This window comes from Corvus brachyrhynchos, unplaced genomic scaffold (genome assembly GCF_000691975.1).
Source record: "Corvus brachyrhynchos isolate BGI_N302 unplaced genomic scaffold, ASM69197v1 scaffold315, whole genome shotgun sequence".
Taxonomy (NCBI): Eukaryota; Metazoa; Chordata; class Aves; order Passeriformes; family Corvidae; genus Corvus; species Corvus brachyrhynchos.
Genome location: NW_008237903.1, coordinates 571,199 through 588,014, shown reverse-complemented (window position 1 = coordinate 588,014; position 16,816 = coordinate 571,199). Strand labels below are relative to the sequence as shown.

Below are 16,816 nucleotides of genomic sequence, written 5' to 3'. Positions count from 1 at the left end.
ATGGATTTCAAAGAACTCCTTTTAGCACAAGTAGATTATTTGTTGTCCATACCCACTGACACATCTCCATGATTTTTTAACGATCTAACACACTCCTGGTCCCTTGCTCCAGGGGAAGCAAGCCTGCATTAAAATGATAATAAAAAAAGCCCTAATCCTGGTGATTTATAGTCTCTTACTGAGCTGTGCAAATGATCCACTGTCCTCAGAATATTAAAGCCATTTGCCATTCAAACCCAGACTGGATTTTCACAGAGGACCTCTCCCATTACCTGAAGGTTAGATCAATATCACTATTTGTAGTGTGTTTGAAATACATGCCAGGAGACATTTCCATATTAAAATTCAACAACATATTACACTGACAAACTCCTTCTTGCCCAAGGCCAACCTCAAACAGGAGATATTTTACCCTGTTCATCTCATTCTCCTCCACAGCACCTTCTCACATCGCTGGGCTCGGCTTCTGCCTTCACAAATTTACTTCACCTCAAAGCTTGCAACTTTGGTTGCTTGTTGCCACCACGTCACAGTTCTGGCCTTCTTTGAGTCAGGACTGCTGTTTTCTGGACTGTCCTGTTAAACCAGCGCAAAGGGATGTGGAATTTGGGTGGTTTTCTCTACTCCGTGCTTTGCACACTGGTCAATGTGATGGAGACTCGGCCACACTGTCACACTCTAGACAAGGCTCAGCAGCTCTCCCCAGAGTTTCTGGCTGTAGATTCGCAGAGAAATCAAAAGCTTTACCTAAAACCAAAGCAGGCAAACCAGAATTTTAGCAATTTAGAGTTACAGCAAGTGCTCATCAATTAACTGGGACCCAAAGCTTGCTCTCACCTTGCCATTCACTGCAGTCAGCCACGTGTCTCAGCCAGCAGTGGGAGGGAAGACAGCCTGGATGACCTCAGCGGCCTTTTCTATCCCTGTTGGGAAGGGAAGTGCATTAGGAGTGGAATCAGAAATGTGAATGCTGGCCACTATAACCTTTTAATTGTGTCAAGTGTATTTTCCACTCCTCTTGTTGGATGGGAATGCACAATCAGGAGGCCCAGGTAATGAGATCTGCAGGCTTTGCTTTTTACATGAAATCCTCATCAGGATCGCCTATTATTAACCTCTGCAGCAAAAAGGTCACCAGGTCCTTTTCCTCTTTCATTAAAAGTTTGCCAGACAGGAAAAAGGGTCAGTTCATCCCAAGCATGGTGTCCTCAGTGACCTCAGGAAGTTTTCTACCAAGGTGATTTGCTTTCACCTTTATATATTTATCTCTCTTCCCTCCCTTTTCTGCACACATGAGGTAAAGCAGATGTCATTTGCCCATAACCCCCAATTAACATGACCAACAACCATTTTAATGCATGGCTAATGATTAGTTTCAGGATTTTCCATTTCCATCTTGTATCTCCAAGACACTGCTGTTTTTTGTAAAACGTGTTTTCCTGTATTTAGAGATTGTTACAATGTCAGCAAAGCCCTACTATAGAGTTCACCAATTCCAAGAAAATATTGCTTCACCACAGATGGAACATCTAACTTTGAAGCAAAAATGGAGGCAAACCCCCTCAAAAGAAACCTTCAAAATGCTCTTTGTATTTTGTGAGTGACCATCAAGATCTGTGACATAACTGATGACAAGTGTCTCCCTCAGATCTCGTATCACTTACCAGGAACACATCTCTGATGGGAAATGCAGACTTGAATTGCAGAGTTAGAGGAGGCTGAAGGCTCAGCAGCCCCTTTCAAGACTCCCATTTCAAATCTGACTGTCAAATATTCAGTGGATTTAATAAATTGCACCCACAGGAGCTGTTGCAGCTGGGCTGGTTTACATGTGAGGGAACCCTCATGTGGATGAATGTTTTCCCCTACAATTTACTCCTAAGAAAAGAAGGTGCTCCCCCTTGGAAAAAAAATGTCTGAGGGGAAATGCCTGCTTCTTCTAGTATGGGATAGATTTTTCTTCCATTTAGAAGGAGTAACATTTAAATGATGGTGACAATTTTTCTTTGTTAAAGCAATTCTGAGAATTCATGGAAGCTCATTACCAAACTAGAAAGAAGCAATGGTGGAAGTAAAAAAAAAAAAGTTTGTATTAAACAAAAATTAAAAATTGAAAACCTAAAGAACATCCTTCACCTTTAGTAGTCAAACAAGGACAAGTAAATTCTTAGCAAATTGAATGGAATTTTGCTTTGATCCTACAGGGGACTGCAAATGCAACTCAGTTGCAGAGATCTGAGTTCCAGGGTTGGTGCTCTTCACCATCACAGCTACGAGAGGTCAAGATTGAAATGTGTCTTATGTTGCTCAGGCAGGTGATAGGGCCAGTGAATAGTGCTATTCCTACATGTAAGGTGATTTATTATCAACCTGAGAAGTCACACAAACTGAAACCAGAATAATAAAGTCAAATTCATTCAGAGGCTGAGGAATTTATGGTTTCCACTGGCTTGACAAGACATGGATACTGGGAATTGGAACTGCCTGCTGTTCTAAAGTGGGAGTGAAGGTAAGATCAACCCCTCTCACTTTTATGTAGCTAGACAGAACTTTGAAAAGTCTCTTTTGACAGATTTTGCAGCTTTTACCATTAAGAGACCATTTGAATAAGGAAAAAATCACTTTAAGATGGAACTGGCAGCAGTAAAGTTGTTAAAAATCACCTTCATCTTCATTGTGCTTGGAGGCAAAGCTGTCCTCTCCTTCTGCATATGACCCCAAATCCCAGGACACACTGTGGTTCCTCCAGAGACAACGTTTTTCCCACAGAGATCCTCATGGAACAACAACATGTTTGAAGTGGTTTCGTGGACACCTGCAGATTCCAGCCTTGAGTGGAAAGAAGTTTCAACACATTATCTCTCTCTTCATCCCCTTCTTCTTCCTACTGTGAAAATGAGAGGAAGGCTCACTAGTCCAAGCTGTCTCCCTAAGAAAATTCCAGGAAAAAAACAGCTGTGTGAGGCTAGGAGAGCAAGGACAAGGACAGAACCTGCCACTCACCTCCTTTGTAACCTCAGCATAGTCATTATACAAGCAAAATACTCCTGGGCATCAGCACCGCTCATTCCCAATGGCAAATTCCTTCCCCTGTCCATCAGGAAGCTCCAAGCTCTTTCCAAGAGAGGAGGAGGAGGAGGACGAGGCAGCAGTTGCTGTTTCCTGTTGCAAATCCAATGCCACATAGCATGAAGGACCCATTTTCCACTCAAAATGAATAAGGCATTTATGATACCAAACCTGCACACAAACAGCCAGATTTTAGACATAAACCAAGTATTTATGACAGTCATAATTCCTGTAAGGTGCCTATCTTTTTAGATGGGATTATGCAGTGCCATCAGGCTACAAAGGCAGGGGGTATTTTAATTTTCTTTCAAAGTATGTGAAGACTTGAGGGTTGCTAAAGAGTAATTTATGAGAGACCTCCATGCTCAGTCTACTGCTCCCTTACTGGCAGACAGCACCATGAGACTGAAATCCAGCACTTCAGTGAAATATTTTATTAGGGATTAAATGGGTTGGGTTGCAGAGGCACAGAGACAGCACTGCCTCAGCTGCTACACACACAGCTGGAACATGGAACATCTCCAACAGGATCTGGAACAAAGAGTTGGAAAAAACTTCAGGATCTACACTTAACACAATCTGAAGGGACAGCCAAATTTATTTTATTTAAATGAATACTGACAGTTACTGCTCCTGAGTCCCCTCTGAACCGTGGCTCTTCCGTGCACGGCCTGTCATGCTCTCTTTGGGATTTCATTTAAAAGGAAAATCACCAAGGCCAGTAGATATTTTTCCATTAACCCAGGTCAGGTTTTTACTGACAATATTAATTGGAGATGGCACCCTGGAATAATTTTTTTTACACTGATGGCAGGGCTGCAACAGTGCAGCAGTCTAAGGTTTATACATAAGCACATACACACAAAATGTACAGAAGACACAGCTGGAAGAAGCCAGGAGGAACAATCTGACTACTCCCATCTCAAGGACTAGTCAGCTTTGGTTCTGCCTCAGAAATTCCTCTGCTGGAGCACCCACAGATTCCTCCAGCAAACAAACCCAATGACAGACTATTAATACCATTTTCAGGGCTTTCTTGTCTGACCAAAACCTCACTTGGCCCAAGCTTCAATTCGTTCCATCTCATTCATCTGCCACCCTCAGCAAAGACAAGAGTTTATCTCCTCTCTTCATGGCAACTTCAGACCACATTTCATGGAATCATTTAGCCTGGAAAAGCCCTCTAAGATCATTGAGCCCAACTGTAAACCCAGCACTGCCAAGGCCACGACTAAATCATGTCCCCCAGTGCCACATCCACACAGCTTCTACATCCCTACAGCCTCTGACATGAGGGGGTTAAACTCCAGTTTTGAATTTCAGCAGTTAATGCCTTCACCAATAAAGTCAACTTGTAATGAAAAGTGTGCTTTCAATTAAAGAACACACGAATTACCAATAGTTCATAATCACTGTAATGAATTTAATGCCATCAGTAATAAACAGCAAGCCTTTAAACAGTCTGAAAACCCAGATTTATCATTCCAGTGTAATGACAGAGAAACAGCCCTAGGCACGTCTACTGTAGGAGCTCTACCTCCTGGTTGGTAGAGACTGGGCTGTTCTGATGGTCTGCTGGTGGTTTTTATCTCCCAGTTGAATTCTCTCCCAGTCATTCCTGCTAATGGATGCATAATCTTCCCACTAAATATATGCCAAAAGTGGGCACCGAGGGAAGTGCAGAGCCACATCTCCTTTTCCCCAGGTGATTCTACACCTATATTCTGCATTTAAATCACACTTACTTCTAGCCCTGGCTAAATTTACCATGTGGGCTTTTGGCCAAAAGCCGTAAGTTTTATTTTTTTAATACATTACAGCCTGAGTAATATATTTTTAACATATTACTTTCAATAAGTCATATATTAAATTACATTAAACAATAATATATTTTAAATACATGGAATATATTTCATAAAAATAATTACTTTAAAAAATTTTATTAGTATTTTTTCAGCCATATTAAAATGGACAGAAAGCATGCAAGAGCAAATCTGCCAAATTCACATCTATTCACCAAATTTGACCAAATTCACTGGGTTGGGGGTTTAGTCTCTTTTTAGCTCATTTTTTTTCTGACCCAACACACTTACTTCTGAAGCACAAAACATCAGGATAGTTTTACAGGTAAGTTTATTTGAGGAATATCCTAAAAGCAAGTATTATATCCTAGAAACAAGTATTATTATGCTCCAAAATGAACTTAAATGGAAAAGAGATCCTCTCTAAATCTGAAGCACCTACAATGTTAACAGCTGTCCAGAGCTGGAGTTATTCATTAAAATCATCAGCTGTTTAAAAAAACTCAATTCTGCATCAATCCTCTAAGAAAAAGAAATAATCAGATGTTTCCAGAACTAGGCTTTGGGATGCCAGGCTGTCATTCATTTGAAGGTCTGGAATACAAATGCAGGGAGAAGTTGAATAAGCCAGAAAGGAATTGTGTAAAAGTTAAAAAAAAAAAAAAAAATAAAGCAGATGTAAGAAGAAAATTACTGCTATTTCAGACAGGAAAGAAATAAGAGAAGGAAACCTCTGTGTTTGTATAATTCCCAAAGTACTGGTGGTTTCAGCAGTGAGGAGCAAACCTGGACTCATAAAGCAGGAGCCTGCCTAAATCTCTGGCAGTTTCCAGGTTTTCCCTCAAAACCAGGCACAATCAGGCCCTGCAGAGCCCATGAAATTTGACCTAATGATAACCAGAATGTTAATGGATAGGGATACTCCACAAGAACCAAAACAATCCAGTGCTGATTTTACAGGTCACGAGAATTAAATGTGAGCAGCAAGCACACGAGCAAAGAGAAATTGCTGAGGAGGACTTATCCCAAATTATCCCAGCACTTATATGAAACATTAACGGTGTCACCAGAGCCAGAAAATGCTCGGTCCCGACGCCGTCCCTCCCATACATTGTCAGGTCAGCTCCTGGGAACAAAGGACCCGGGATGGACAATGGCTTTTGTGTTATTTTCCAGTCTGAATACTGTGACTTGAAGCACAGGAGAGCAGCAAAACTTACCAACTCCTTTCTCTTTATGACTTCAATTAGATGAAATTGTCTTAGGCTTCAGTATCTTTGAGTTCCTACTAGGTTACCTGTAATCATACTACATATTTTACTTCGCCTTCTCTCATTTGCCATACTGACTTTTCTTTTTATTTGATACTACATTTTTCACTCCTGCCTTAATAGACTTTTCTCTACTTCCCCCCACCCCTGGCCCCATTCTGTCCCCCCCTTATTTTTTAAGTGGCTTCCCAATCCTAGTGTTTTGTTTTGTGGAGGAACTTAAGACTATGAACACTTAGATGATTGAGTGCCCTTTTCATTCAAGTGTAACAACCCACCCCCCCACACACCCGGCCTCAGCCTTTGGGGACTCCCCCCTTTGGTACCCTGTGGATGGCTGGGCACTGCACTGCTGTGCCTTTGTCCCGATTTTGGCACATTACCCAGGAATTCTCTTGTTTCCTCTACACCCTGGTGCTTTCCAGAGTGGGATTTCTAAGCACTGGGAAGAAATTTGTGGCTCTGATCAAAATCACCCTTTTTTTCTTATTTGTAGGAATCACAACAGTTATCAACTCTGTTTCTTGTCTCTTCCCTACCAGTCTGGGCTTCGGAGCCACCTCCACAAGTAATTCCTGCACCCATCTAAGTGACAAAAAGAAGGGAAGCTCAAGCTGCAAGAGCCCATTTAGTACCTGAGCGTTATTTGAGCGACAGCCCTGCCTGAGGCCTCCATCATGTTATACCCTAAAATAATCACTCCAGCCAGGAGTTCACACTACAGGAAAGCACATCCCACCTTTTTAAGCTTCCCTAATTCCTTCTTCTAACTCAATTTTAGATGGTCTGCTCTTGCATGCAGCATGACCCAGGGAAGGAACACACACCAGTGTGTGCTGTGCACAGGACAACTGCCAGATGTGGATGAGGGAACATAAAATATGGGCCTACAATTTTAATTTTTTTTTTTCCTACAGGAAAATGTTGTTTCTTGCTGAATGCAGACAGCAGGAAAATTACCAGGAAGAAAAACATAATAGGATGTACTTAGAAAAGTGTGCTTGCAGCAAGCAGGGAGAGAATGAAATCCAAGTACTGTGCTTCCATCTAGAGGAGCAGGTGGGCAATTTATTTCCAAATATCCACTGAGGAACTCCCACTGCTCCTGGATCAGCTTTGGTCTGTTCCTTTGGAACAGTCTGGGTCCATGGACATGGCACAGTAACTGAGTTCAGATATATGGGTTCTAACTGCCCCTCCTCCTACCAAGCAGAGTGCAGAACAATCCCAGCCCTGTATCTCCCTTTCAGCAGCATTTTCCTCAGGAAAACAGTACCAGGAGCATTTCCCTGTGGAGCTTCCCCCCAGACAGTACAGTATTTTCCACATACAGACCCAGATACTTCCCAAAGAGACCAGGACACATGGGATATTAAAGATATTTAGCAGCTTCTCCCATGAACACACCCTGTTGCCTGCACCTGGAACATGCTAGAACTGGCATTTCCCACAGAGCTCACTGCACAATGCCAAGGAAGTCATGATGGATGGGGAATTGAGATGCCTTCTGACCACCCAGACATGAAAAGATAATTTTGCCAACAGAAAAAACATGCTGCAAGAAAAAAAAAATTTAAACCCCCTCTGAAAGGATCAGCACAGGGATAGGAAAGCCCAGTCTGTCCTTTCCTCTGGAACTGACAGCGAGAACGTCACATGGAATGAGAGATGTGGGCACCACCCATCCTCTTGCTCATGTAGGTCAGTTCTGAGGAGAGAAAATAACCCTCCCCTGCACCTCACAGCTTTTGCCCCCAGTTTCAATAATTTAGTATTTCTCCAATTCACCTCTGATGAGGTGCAACCTGTGGGGTTTTTTTAACTTTAGCTCCTTTCTGTCATTGTCAAATGTTTTGCTTCAAATGTTTTGCTTCAGTAGGAACTTCATGACTGATGAATGAGTGTGAAGAATAAAATAAAATAAAACAAAACAAAATAAAACAAAATAAACCACCCACCTTTCTCATGTCATCCCAGTTAGGGATGATTCCATGCTCAGTGGGATGTTCCAGTGCCAGGATCCCTCTTCTACTCTGTGCTTCATCCTCTGCATTGCTGTGTTTTTAACCCATTCCAACCCTGCAAAGGATATTATTCCAATATTAGTGCAGTTTGTCAGGAACTTCAGGGACAAAATACCATTTTTAAGTTAAAACTTCCTGGGAAATACTGTTCCTGCTGCTGCCCTCACAGAATGCACCCCCAAAACATGGAAGGAACTAAAATGTGAATTTGTGGGTAACCACTTTGTACCAACTCCTTCTATAAACCCCCCCAGAAAGACCAAGGCAGCTTCAGAAATGAAGGAAGTGCTGCTTATACCCACACAGGAGCCCAGCCAAGGTGGGCATCAGCAAACTCACGGTTCTCCACAAGGAATGGGTCCTTTGCCATTGCACAGAGGAATAAAGGGAAGGAAACAGGTAGAAAAGATACAATCTCTCCAGATTTACTCACTTGGTTGCTCTCTCTGTCTAAGCAGTTCCATTATTTTGCCTTTAAACAGTGAGGTTTCCCCCTTGCTGGAAGTCAAATGGTTGTGAAAAACATGTATTTTGCAACAACTCATTCATTAACATAAAGCAGAGACAGATTTTCTAGAAGAAAAATCACTTATTAAATACTGATTTTACTAAGTTTATCACTTTTGCATTAGGAAGCCTGTCATGATTGCCCCAAATAGTATCACAGCATATAAGGCAAAACATTATTCATCACACAGAACTTAAGGGGAAAGTTTTGACAGCCCAGAAAAAAAAATCAAAATCTGACTCATGACATGAATAAAATCCAACAAGTGGGGCTTTTTTCTCATAAGACACCTTCATATCATTAAAACACAGCAATTTTGGGAAAGAATAAACCTAACCAGCAAAGTCAATGCTAAAACCCCGATTTTACCAAGCATGGGAAGTACCCACATAAATTCCCACTTGAATAGGATTGAACCAAGCAAATTAATCAGGACATTGGCAGCCTTTTGTTTCTTCTAAAGGGGAAAGAAATCTCCTGCTGCAGCCTCCAGGGCGCTGGGATACTCTGTTAATTGGCCTCGTGACCGTGGGCAAGCTCAGCTACAGGACACACACTTGGCTCTCTACTGGGATGTAAGCAGAAATCCCACCTCTTCCAAGGGGGAATTGGCACCTGGAAAGTTCCTTTGTTTAAAATTAACTGCTTCTATGCACGTAGCAGCTGCAACATCAGTAGTTAATATAAATTAAACATCCATTACTTCAAAGTTTTTCCCTCCTGGAATGTTCAAATTAGCCCCTTTTTTTTTTTTTTTTTAGAGGGGGATCATCAATCTCAAATAAATGACTAAAAATAACCCGCAGCAAAAGTTCCAGGGAAGCATTTGCTGTGTTTTTTTAAGCCACTCTGTAATGTGGAGAGCTCACTCTAGGACCTATTCCATATTTGTAGGCAGCAAGCACTTCATGGAAGTGGTTATTCTGGGAAAAAGAACAAGGGGCAGCTGGCACAACTTCCCAGGAACACCTCAGCTTCAGGAGCTGGCCAACACCTCAAAGTCCTGCTCTGCCCAAAATTCATGGCAAAGCTCTCACCAAGGGCAGGCCTGATTTTGGGTCCCTGGGTTATTTTTAGGACTGGAAAAGTGCCTCTTTTGGCAGTCGAGGGAAGGATTTAATTTTTCCTTCTTTGGCATCTTCACTCAGTAAGGAATTGTTCTTCAGAAATGGGAAAGGAATGAAAAACAGCACTTGTCCAGCAAAGTTCTTGTCCCTGACAAGGCAAAAATGGATTATTTTATCGGGTAAATTTGGAAAGAGCTTTAATGTGGGAATGTTTATCCCTTAGTTCTAGTAGCTGGTGGTTTTGAACATTCATGCACATTGCCATGAATTGGTATTTTCTTCCAAAACCCTCAGGAAAAGGCTTTGGACTGCAATAAACCAATTATTTACCAGCAGTATCCAAGATTACAGCACTGCACCCAGCTTCTGGCTCCAACACCACAAACCAGAGGGAAACTCAGTTCTTAAATACATCAGGAATTACATCAGCTGAGACACTGGAATTTGAGGGTAGAGAATTTTAAACAATTCTCCTCAATTTCTCAGGCCAAGTGAAGCCAAGCATTTAAAGCATGAACACTCTCAGGGCAATACTCACCCAGGAAAAGCTGCTTCATTTTAAATGACATGAGCTCACCTCCCAATACATTTTGATCAGCTTCTGGAATGGACTTCACAGGATAGCTACAATCAAACCATTTGGCTCCTTTTTTTCCAGTTTGCGCTTCTCACAGTGACAGCACGGAGGCCTAGATAAAGCAGGACAGAATTTCTAACGCCTCTGGATCCTTTCCCACTCACTAAGCCTCAGGACAGAGGGCTGTTTTCTCTCCCCTGAAGACAAAAATCCCTCACACTGGATGGACTGAAGGTCCACTGTTGCCTTTGGAAAACATTCTGCTTCGTTATAACATAATTAGCTAAGAACAGCTCGTTACCATCCTGCTAACACCCATCTTCAGGCTGGGAAGGGAAAAGTCAGCTTGTTCAGTACTGGTGTTCCCACTGTACCTGGTGTTTAGGAGTTACCTCAGTACTTGGGTGACACCAGGGCTGAACACAGGGGCTGAATCAACCCCGCAAAGGAGATGAACCATCGTTTAAAGAAAAAAAAAAAAACAATTATAGCAGAATATATTGGATTTACATAAAAATCCAGACCTTTACCAGACTAAGAAATATGAAGGACCATCATAAGAAGGTGGTTTACAGTATTTACCTGCAGCAGTAACTACCTCTGAAGCAGATAAACCACTTCACTAAAATATCTCCTTGTTTCTGCTCATCAGTAAAACCGATGGAATCCTTCCTTTTCCGTATTCACTGGGGTCTCCTTTTCCCACAAGATTCTTTGTTGAATTTATTGATTTGTACCTTGTAGCTGAAACATGTAAAATACAGAAGGTTGTGTCTTGAGAAACTTGAATTTTACGTGTTCTGCAGCTGAGGAATGTTTTGCCTTCAAGAGAGGCAGTAACTAAACCCCACCAAGAAAAATGCAAGTAAATTTAAAAAAATACCAAACCCCCACAAGTTACAGAAAGAAAAAAATCACAAAAAAAAGTAAGAAGTTGGAGATATTTCTGTCATCTCAATTGTGAATCTTTACTGAATCTTTAATCGTCAGCTTACCTCATTAACACACACAGACCTGTGCACCTTGATTTCTTTACAAACTGAATGGGAAAGAAGAAACTTCTTAATTCTTTTATTTTCAGAAAAAAAAAAAAAAACACCAAACCAACCAAAGAAAATCAAAAATCCAGTAGTTCTTCCTTTATTGCACTCTATAAAACTTCTTGTTATAATCAAGAAGCCAATATACAATAATAGCTTGATATTCCTTTAGAATTTATAGTTTAACTCTTAAAATAAAATTTGTATAGAAAAGATATCATTTACAACCCATTCAGTAGTAATCAACCATTATGTACCCACAAACAATATTAAATAACTTGTATGCAGCAGTTTCCTTCTAGGGCAGAGGGGAATATTTTCTCCTTAGCAAATATAATATCCCACTGCTAAAGGGTGATTCAAGTCAACTTTGGAGCAAGTGTGATATGCACAGATTTCACTGGAGAAGCTCAGGATTCCGTGTTTTGTACAACCGTGTCCAGTGCATAGCGGAACAGCAGCATGTGGGGAGTCTCCAGGCTGGGATTGGCACTGCCCACAGGCAAAGGAGCCCCCCAGGGAATACAGTGGATTCAGAGCACACCAGTGAGGCACAGGAGAACAACGAGGTGTAGTGTGACCAGGTAGGTGAGGAATAAATAGCGGGATTTGGCTCGGGCCGTCAGCAGCTTGGAGCAGTAAAGGCTTCGCCCTCGGAGCCAGCGGCGCAGGGAAAGGGCTCCTCCTTTCATCTGGGGAAGACAGAAATTATCAGATGAAGAATCAGGAATACAAATCAGAAACAGCTCCACTGCAGCCTGGATTTGTGAGGCTCTACAAGCCTTCTGCCTCTGACACAGCAACTGACCCCAAAACACAACCCTGTTTGGCGATCCCAAACGCCAAAGCATAAATGATTTAAAGGCCCCAAACCCAGCATTACTAAGAGGGGAAAGGAATGAATGCAAGCTGTGTATTATGCAACTCCACGCACATAAATATGCATTACTGCATTTTGGGCACGCACAATTAAATGCAGACAGTTTATTTAATGGCCACATGTGCAGCATAAATTTGACTACATGCATTTTTTTAATCTGGACATATGCAGGGTGTTTTCTGACACAGTTTACACAGCTGCTGGTCTTGGACTCACAGCCCCAGAAAGGAATGAAGGGTGTTTCTCCACCACTTTTAAGGACCTTAAAGGCTTTCATTGCCTTACCTTTCTCACAACGATGTGTTCACTGGGATTGATGATTAAGGCTTCCCTCTCCTCCTCAGCTTCCATCTGGACAGCATAATCGCTGGGGACAGACCTGTAACTGCCTACTTCAAATCTAGAGAAAAATGCAAGGCACACAGACATGCAACTGCTGAATTACCTCCTCTTTTAAGTACTGCACTGACACAAAAACCATTATTTTGCATACTTAAATTACTGAGAGAAGGTCCCCACAAAAAGCAGACTCACTTTGTGTTGCCAGGTCTTTTTCAGTCCCTATTTACAATCTACTCTCAAGGTGTTTCATTTATTCAGAATTAACCCCCACCATCACCAGCTGACTGAACAGTGATTTTCAGGTGATGGTAATGAGGGACACTTTATTTAGGCAGGTGGATAATGATATTTTCAATCTAACCAGTGGCTCTGCTAAAGCTGTTACATGGGAGATTTGTTTTCTAAAAAAGAAATAGCACTGACTACTGAGTCTAACAAATGAAATTAAACATAGAAAAAAAAAATCCCAAAGCCTGTAACACTTTCTTGATCCAGAGTGTAACTTAGCTTTTTAACACATGGATTTTCATCATTTCAGGCACTGTGGGCTCATGAACAGGTTTGTTTATTATCAGTATTACTATCTCAAAAAAATCTAAGAGCCACAGGAAAACCTCTCACTAATCTCACTAAAAATAAAAGGCAAATAAATAATCTGTGTTTTACCTGTTACTTCTCTCCTCAGAGAGTCCAAGAGCCTCTTCTGCAGCTTCTCTCCTCCTCTTCTCCTCTGCCAGTGTTTCTGTGAGCTGGGAGAGAGCCTGCTGCACTGACTCATGTTGCTGCTCAGTCTCTGCAAGCCTGGGACAAAATCAAACCTGAAATCAGTATTTAATGGACTCAAAGAACTACTTACTTGTTCTTTTTTTATTAGGAAATCTTCCCTTTTGTGACACACTTAATTATGATGAGATGCTTGAGCTTAAATATTGAGATAAAGTCACCAATTAGTATATTTATGTACAGAGACAAACCACAAGCATTACCAAATGATAACAATTCAAGAATATGGCTTATGATTCATTTAATCCACTGTAAATCCACTCCTTCCCCTTCTCCACACAAATGCCTCAGAGGGATAGAAAAGCATTACTTTCACACTCACAACACAGCTGTCAGGAAACCAATATTGCTAATACATGCTCTGAGTCCTGACCTTTTCCTGAGCTCATTTAGCTCCATATTGTCTATCTCCACAATAATCCCAGATCTCTCCCGTGGCGCTCCGGGGGGAACTTCTGCTCTGGTTTCATCCTAGAAAATATTAAGGGGGGAAAAAAACAAACCACCAAACAAGTGACTGTTTTTCTACTTGCCAAAAGTCTTTATTTCAATTACAGCACCACAAAACAGTGGAACAGATCATTCTTTGTGCCATTTAATGTTTTCATTTCCACCTCTCAGCAATGTCAGAGGGGAAAGAAAAATGCATCTACACATCCACACAGTAATACAGCACTGACCACAGTTCCAGAAGCAAGGCAGCTTTATTTTATTTCTAATTTATATCTAATTTACAGTTCTTGTTTGGATTTATTTCCATTTATGGAAGAGCAAGGGTTGTTTTCCATATGTACCCACATGCTATTTTAGGGTGTTCTATTAATGACTGTTAATGAATAACCAAGGCAGTGCAGGGAAGCTTTTTAAAAATAAAGGAATAATGATGAATCCTAAAGGACTGGGTTGGAAGGGGCTTTAGAGATCATGAAGTGCCAACCCCAAATAATAATCTTACAGATGTGTATGAGGGGTTGGCAGAGGGTACTGAAATGCTGAACTGGTGATGTAGATCTCACTTCTGAAAATACTACTCAAGCTTTGTAGAACAATCCAGGATTGATGTGAAATTATCACTAAACTTCCTGATCCACTGAGCAGTGATCACCCAGTTATCTCTGCCAGCTGTAGACCAACTCAAAAGAGATTTTTCAAAACAAAAATATATGTAGAACAGCTTCCTTAAATGAAAAGTCAAATTAATTTAAATTTAAATTTAAAAACACTAAAGACAGTTATCTTCAGCACATCATGGGCCAGCAAAAGTACTGAATCAGTACAACAAAAAATACTTATTTCATTTTTAGCAAGAAAACCAGGAAAGTGGAAGCACAGAAAGAAGAAACCTAAAAATATTTCCATGTATCTGTTTACCTGGACAGAGCCCTGGAAAGATGTCACTTGTATTGCCTGGTATTCCCTCTCCAGCCTTAAGTAACGATTTTGCAGATCGGTGTAGTGAAGCTGGTTGTCCCTCAGAGTCTGGGAAAGAGCCTTCAGCTGGGCAGACAGGACAGCATTCTCTTCTGCTGACTGCACAACCTGAGAGAAATTCACAATGAAGTCATTAAAAATTAGGGATTAGCTCTCCCAGGAAATCCCTGCAGATTTGAGACCTGCTGTTTCAAAATTGCATCCACTTTTTGGCAAGGTCACAGTTCAGCTGGGATTTAGATGTTTTATGAGCAGAGGAAATAATGAAAGCTGAGCAGTGATTTCCCCTGTCATCAGCACACCCAAACCAGAAGCTGAAATCTTGTTCCAGCTAAGACAGACCCCGTTTCTGTCTATAATGAAAAATATTTGACTGGGAGTAGAAGTTCAGAAGTTCATCAATGTCATCAGAACGCAGAGTCAAAGAAATCTCTCAGTCAAATACCAAGCCAGGAAAGCCTGGCAGAAAGATAAAACTGACATTTGATTTGCAGTTTCCAGGCTGAGTTGTTTTAAAACACCTAAGTTTGAAGGTAAAATACCATTCAGTCATGCAAGACACCACCACTTCAGCAACATTCCAACGTGATGCCAGCCCGGGTTCACGTGAGCTTTTCAGGATCAGAGCTGCTGCTCCAAGTTACCTTGGAATTGATCTGCTGGAAGTGCAGGTCCTTCTGCTGCATCTCCTGGAGGCAGCGCTGCAGCTCAGTCTGCAGCTGGTTCTTCTCAGCCAGGACACGTTTGATGTCCTCTGCTCCATCTGCACTTCCAGCAAGGGTGGCAGTTTCCAAAGCCTTAAAAATAGCGGGATATTCAGGATAAATGATACAGAAGTCCTCAAAATAACCCACAACCCCAACACTAAAGACACCCTACAGAATTCCCTTTTCACAAGATTCTTTTCTCCTTACAACTTAATACCACATTTGAAAGACACTTCAAATAAAAGTTTGGGGTTTTTTAATATATCGTGTTAATACTTGCATTAAAAAAATAACAAAAAATTACCACAAAAAGGCAACCCAACCTAATTTTTAATTTGCAAATAATGTGAAGAATATAAGAATAATGTGAAAAAAAGGGGAAAAGTAGCAAAGGATTAATATAAGACACCTTTCACAAGTTATTTTCAAGCTAATAATGTATTGTATTCATGACTTGAAAAACTGTTTTGTAAATATCAATTTAAAGCTGAAAGAATCCATTTTGGAAAAAAAAAAACCACCTGAATTTATTACCAATTTACAGCTTTGGCCTTTTTTATCTTTTGCAGCTCAACATTTTGGTATTAATCTCCAATAAAGGAGGGGTATGTGCCATCTCTAATGCTTTATGGAATCTATTTACCCATATAGGCATGAAATAAAAGGTTTTTACCACATAAAACACTCCATTACCCACAGACATTACTCGTCAATAGCTCTTATTCATTATTGTAATCACAGAAAATGAACAGCATACAAACTTCAGCAGCTAAAATGCTGGTTTTAATGGAATTAAAATGAATACTGCTTCCTTCCTTTGGCACAGAAGAGGTAAATAAGAATATTATTCTAAAATAGCACTCTCCTTGAATCTTTCATGACAGTCTACAAAACAGCATTTGCCAGCCTGGGTGTCAGCTGCTGCCTTTCTAAATCCAGGATTTTGTTCCTGGCAGAAGCCAGCTCCAGCTGCTTCAAGGGAAGGACAAGAACACTTCCATTCCCCTCTCTCCCCCAGTGAGGTCCTAGTCTAATTAGACATTGATTTAAGCTCTGAAGAATGAACTTTATTAGGTGTTTAAAACTTCTCTGCATCAACTATACAAACTGTGAAGCCTGCTGTCCATGTAAACCACCAAGCTCTTTTTTGATCCTCTTAAAAACCATGTCCCTGAAAATGGGTTACAGCCATAATAAGTAATTTGATTTTTTTTTTTTCAACTTCTCCCTTTTGTATTCTGGATTTAACTAACTTAAGACAGTAACTTACAGGATCACTGTAGAGTGCTGCATAGTTCTTTTAAGAAGCAGGCTG

The 16,816-nt window shown here is 41.0% G+C and overlaps 2 protein-coding genes across 8 annotated transcripts in view; both read right to left on the bottom strand.

Moving 5' to 3' along the window:
* Nucleotides 1–330: 330 nt before the first annotated feature.
* LOC103614740 (golgin subfamily A member 4-like) overlaps nucleotides 331–16,816 on the bottom strand; it is a 42,824-nt gene continuing 26,338 nt past the window's right edge. For 5 of the 7 annotated variants that reach the window (XM_017733024.1, XM_017733028.1, XM_017733029.1 and 2 more), the window contains exons 19-23: nucleotides 8,101–10,030; nucleotides 3,004–3,240; nucleotides 2,664–2,887; nucleotides 838–923; nucleotides 331–747 (exon numbers count right to left, since the gene is read on the bottom strand). In XM_017733024.1, the coding sequence (XP_017588513.1) occupies nucleotides 9,991–10,030 (40 nt within the window). In that variant the 3' untranslated portion in view covers nucleotides 331–747; nucleotides 838–923; nucleotides 2,664–2,887; nucleotides 3,004–3,240; nucleotides 8,101–9,990. The remainder of the gene's footprint in view (nucleotides 748–837; nucleotides 924–2,663; nucleotides 2,888–3,003; nucleotides 3,241–8,100; nucleotides 10,031–16,816) is intronic. The other 2 variants (XM_017733025.1, XM_017733026.1) reach the window with 2 other exon arrangements.
* LOC108446434 (golgin subfamily B member 1-like) overlaps nucleotides 11,431–16,816 on the bottom strand; it is a 19,348-nt gene continuing 13,962 nt past the window's right edge. Inside the window, exons 8-13 of the mRNA XM_017733023.1 lie at nucleotides 15,439–15,596; nucleotides 14,735–14,902; nucleotides 13,737–13,834; nucleotides 13,247–13,381; nucleotides 12,524–12,638; nucleotides 11,431–12,050 (exon numbers count right to left, since the gene is read on the bottom strand). Coding sequence (XP_017588512.1) covers nucleotides 11,892–12,050; nucleotides 12,524–12,638; nucleotides 13,247–13,381; nucleotides 13,737–13,834; nucleotides 14,735–14,902; nucleotides 15,439–15,596 — 833 coding nt within the window. The 3' untranslated portion in view covers nucleotides 11,431–11,891. The remainder of the gene's footprint in view (nucleotides 12,051–12,523; nucleotides 12,639–13,246; nucleotides 13,382–13,736; nucleotides 13,835–14,734; nucleotides 14,903–15,438; nucleotides 15,597–16,816) is intronic.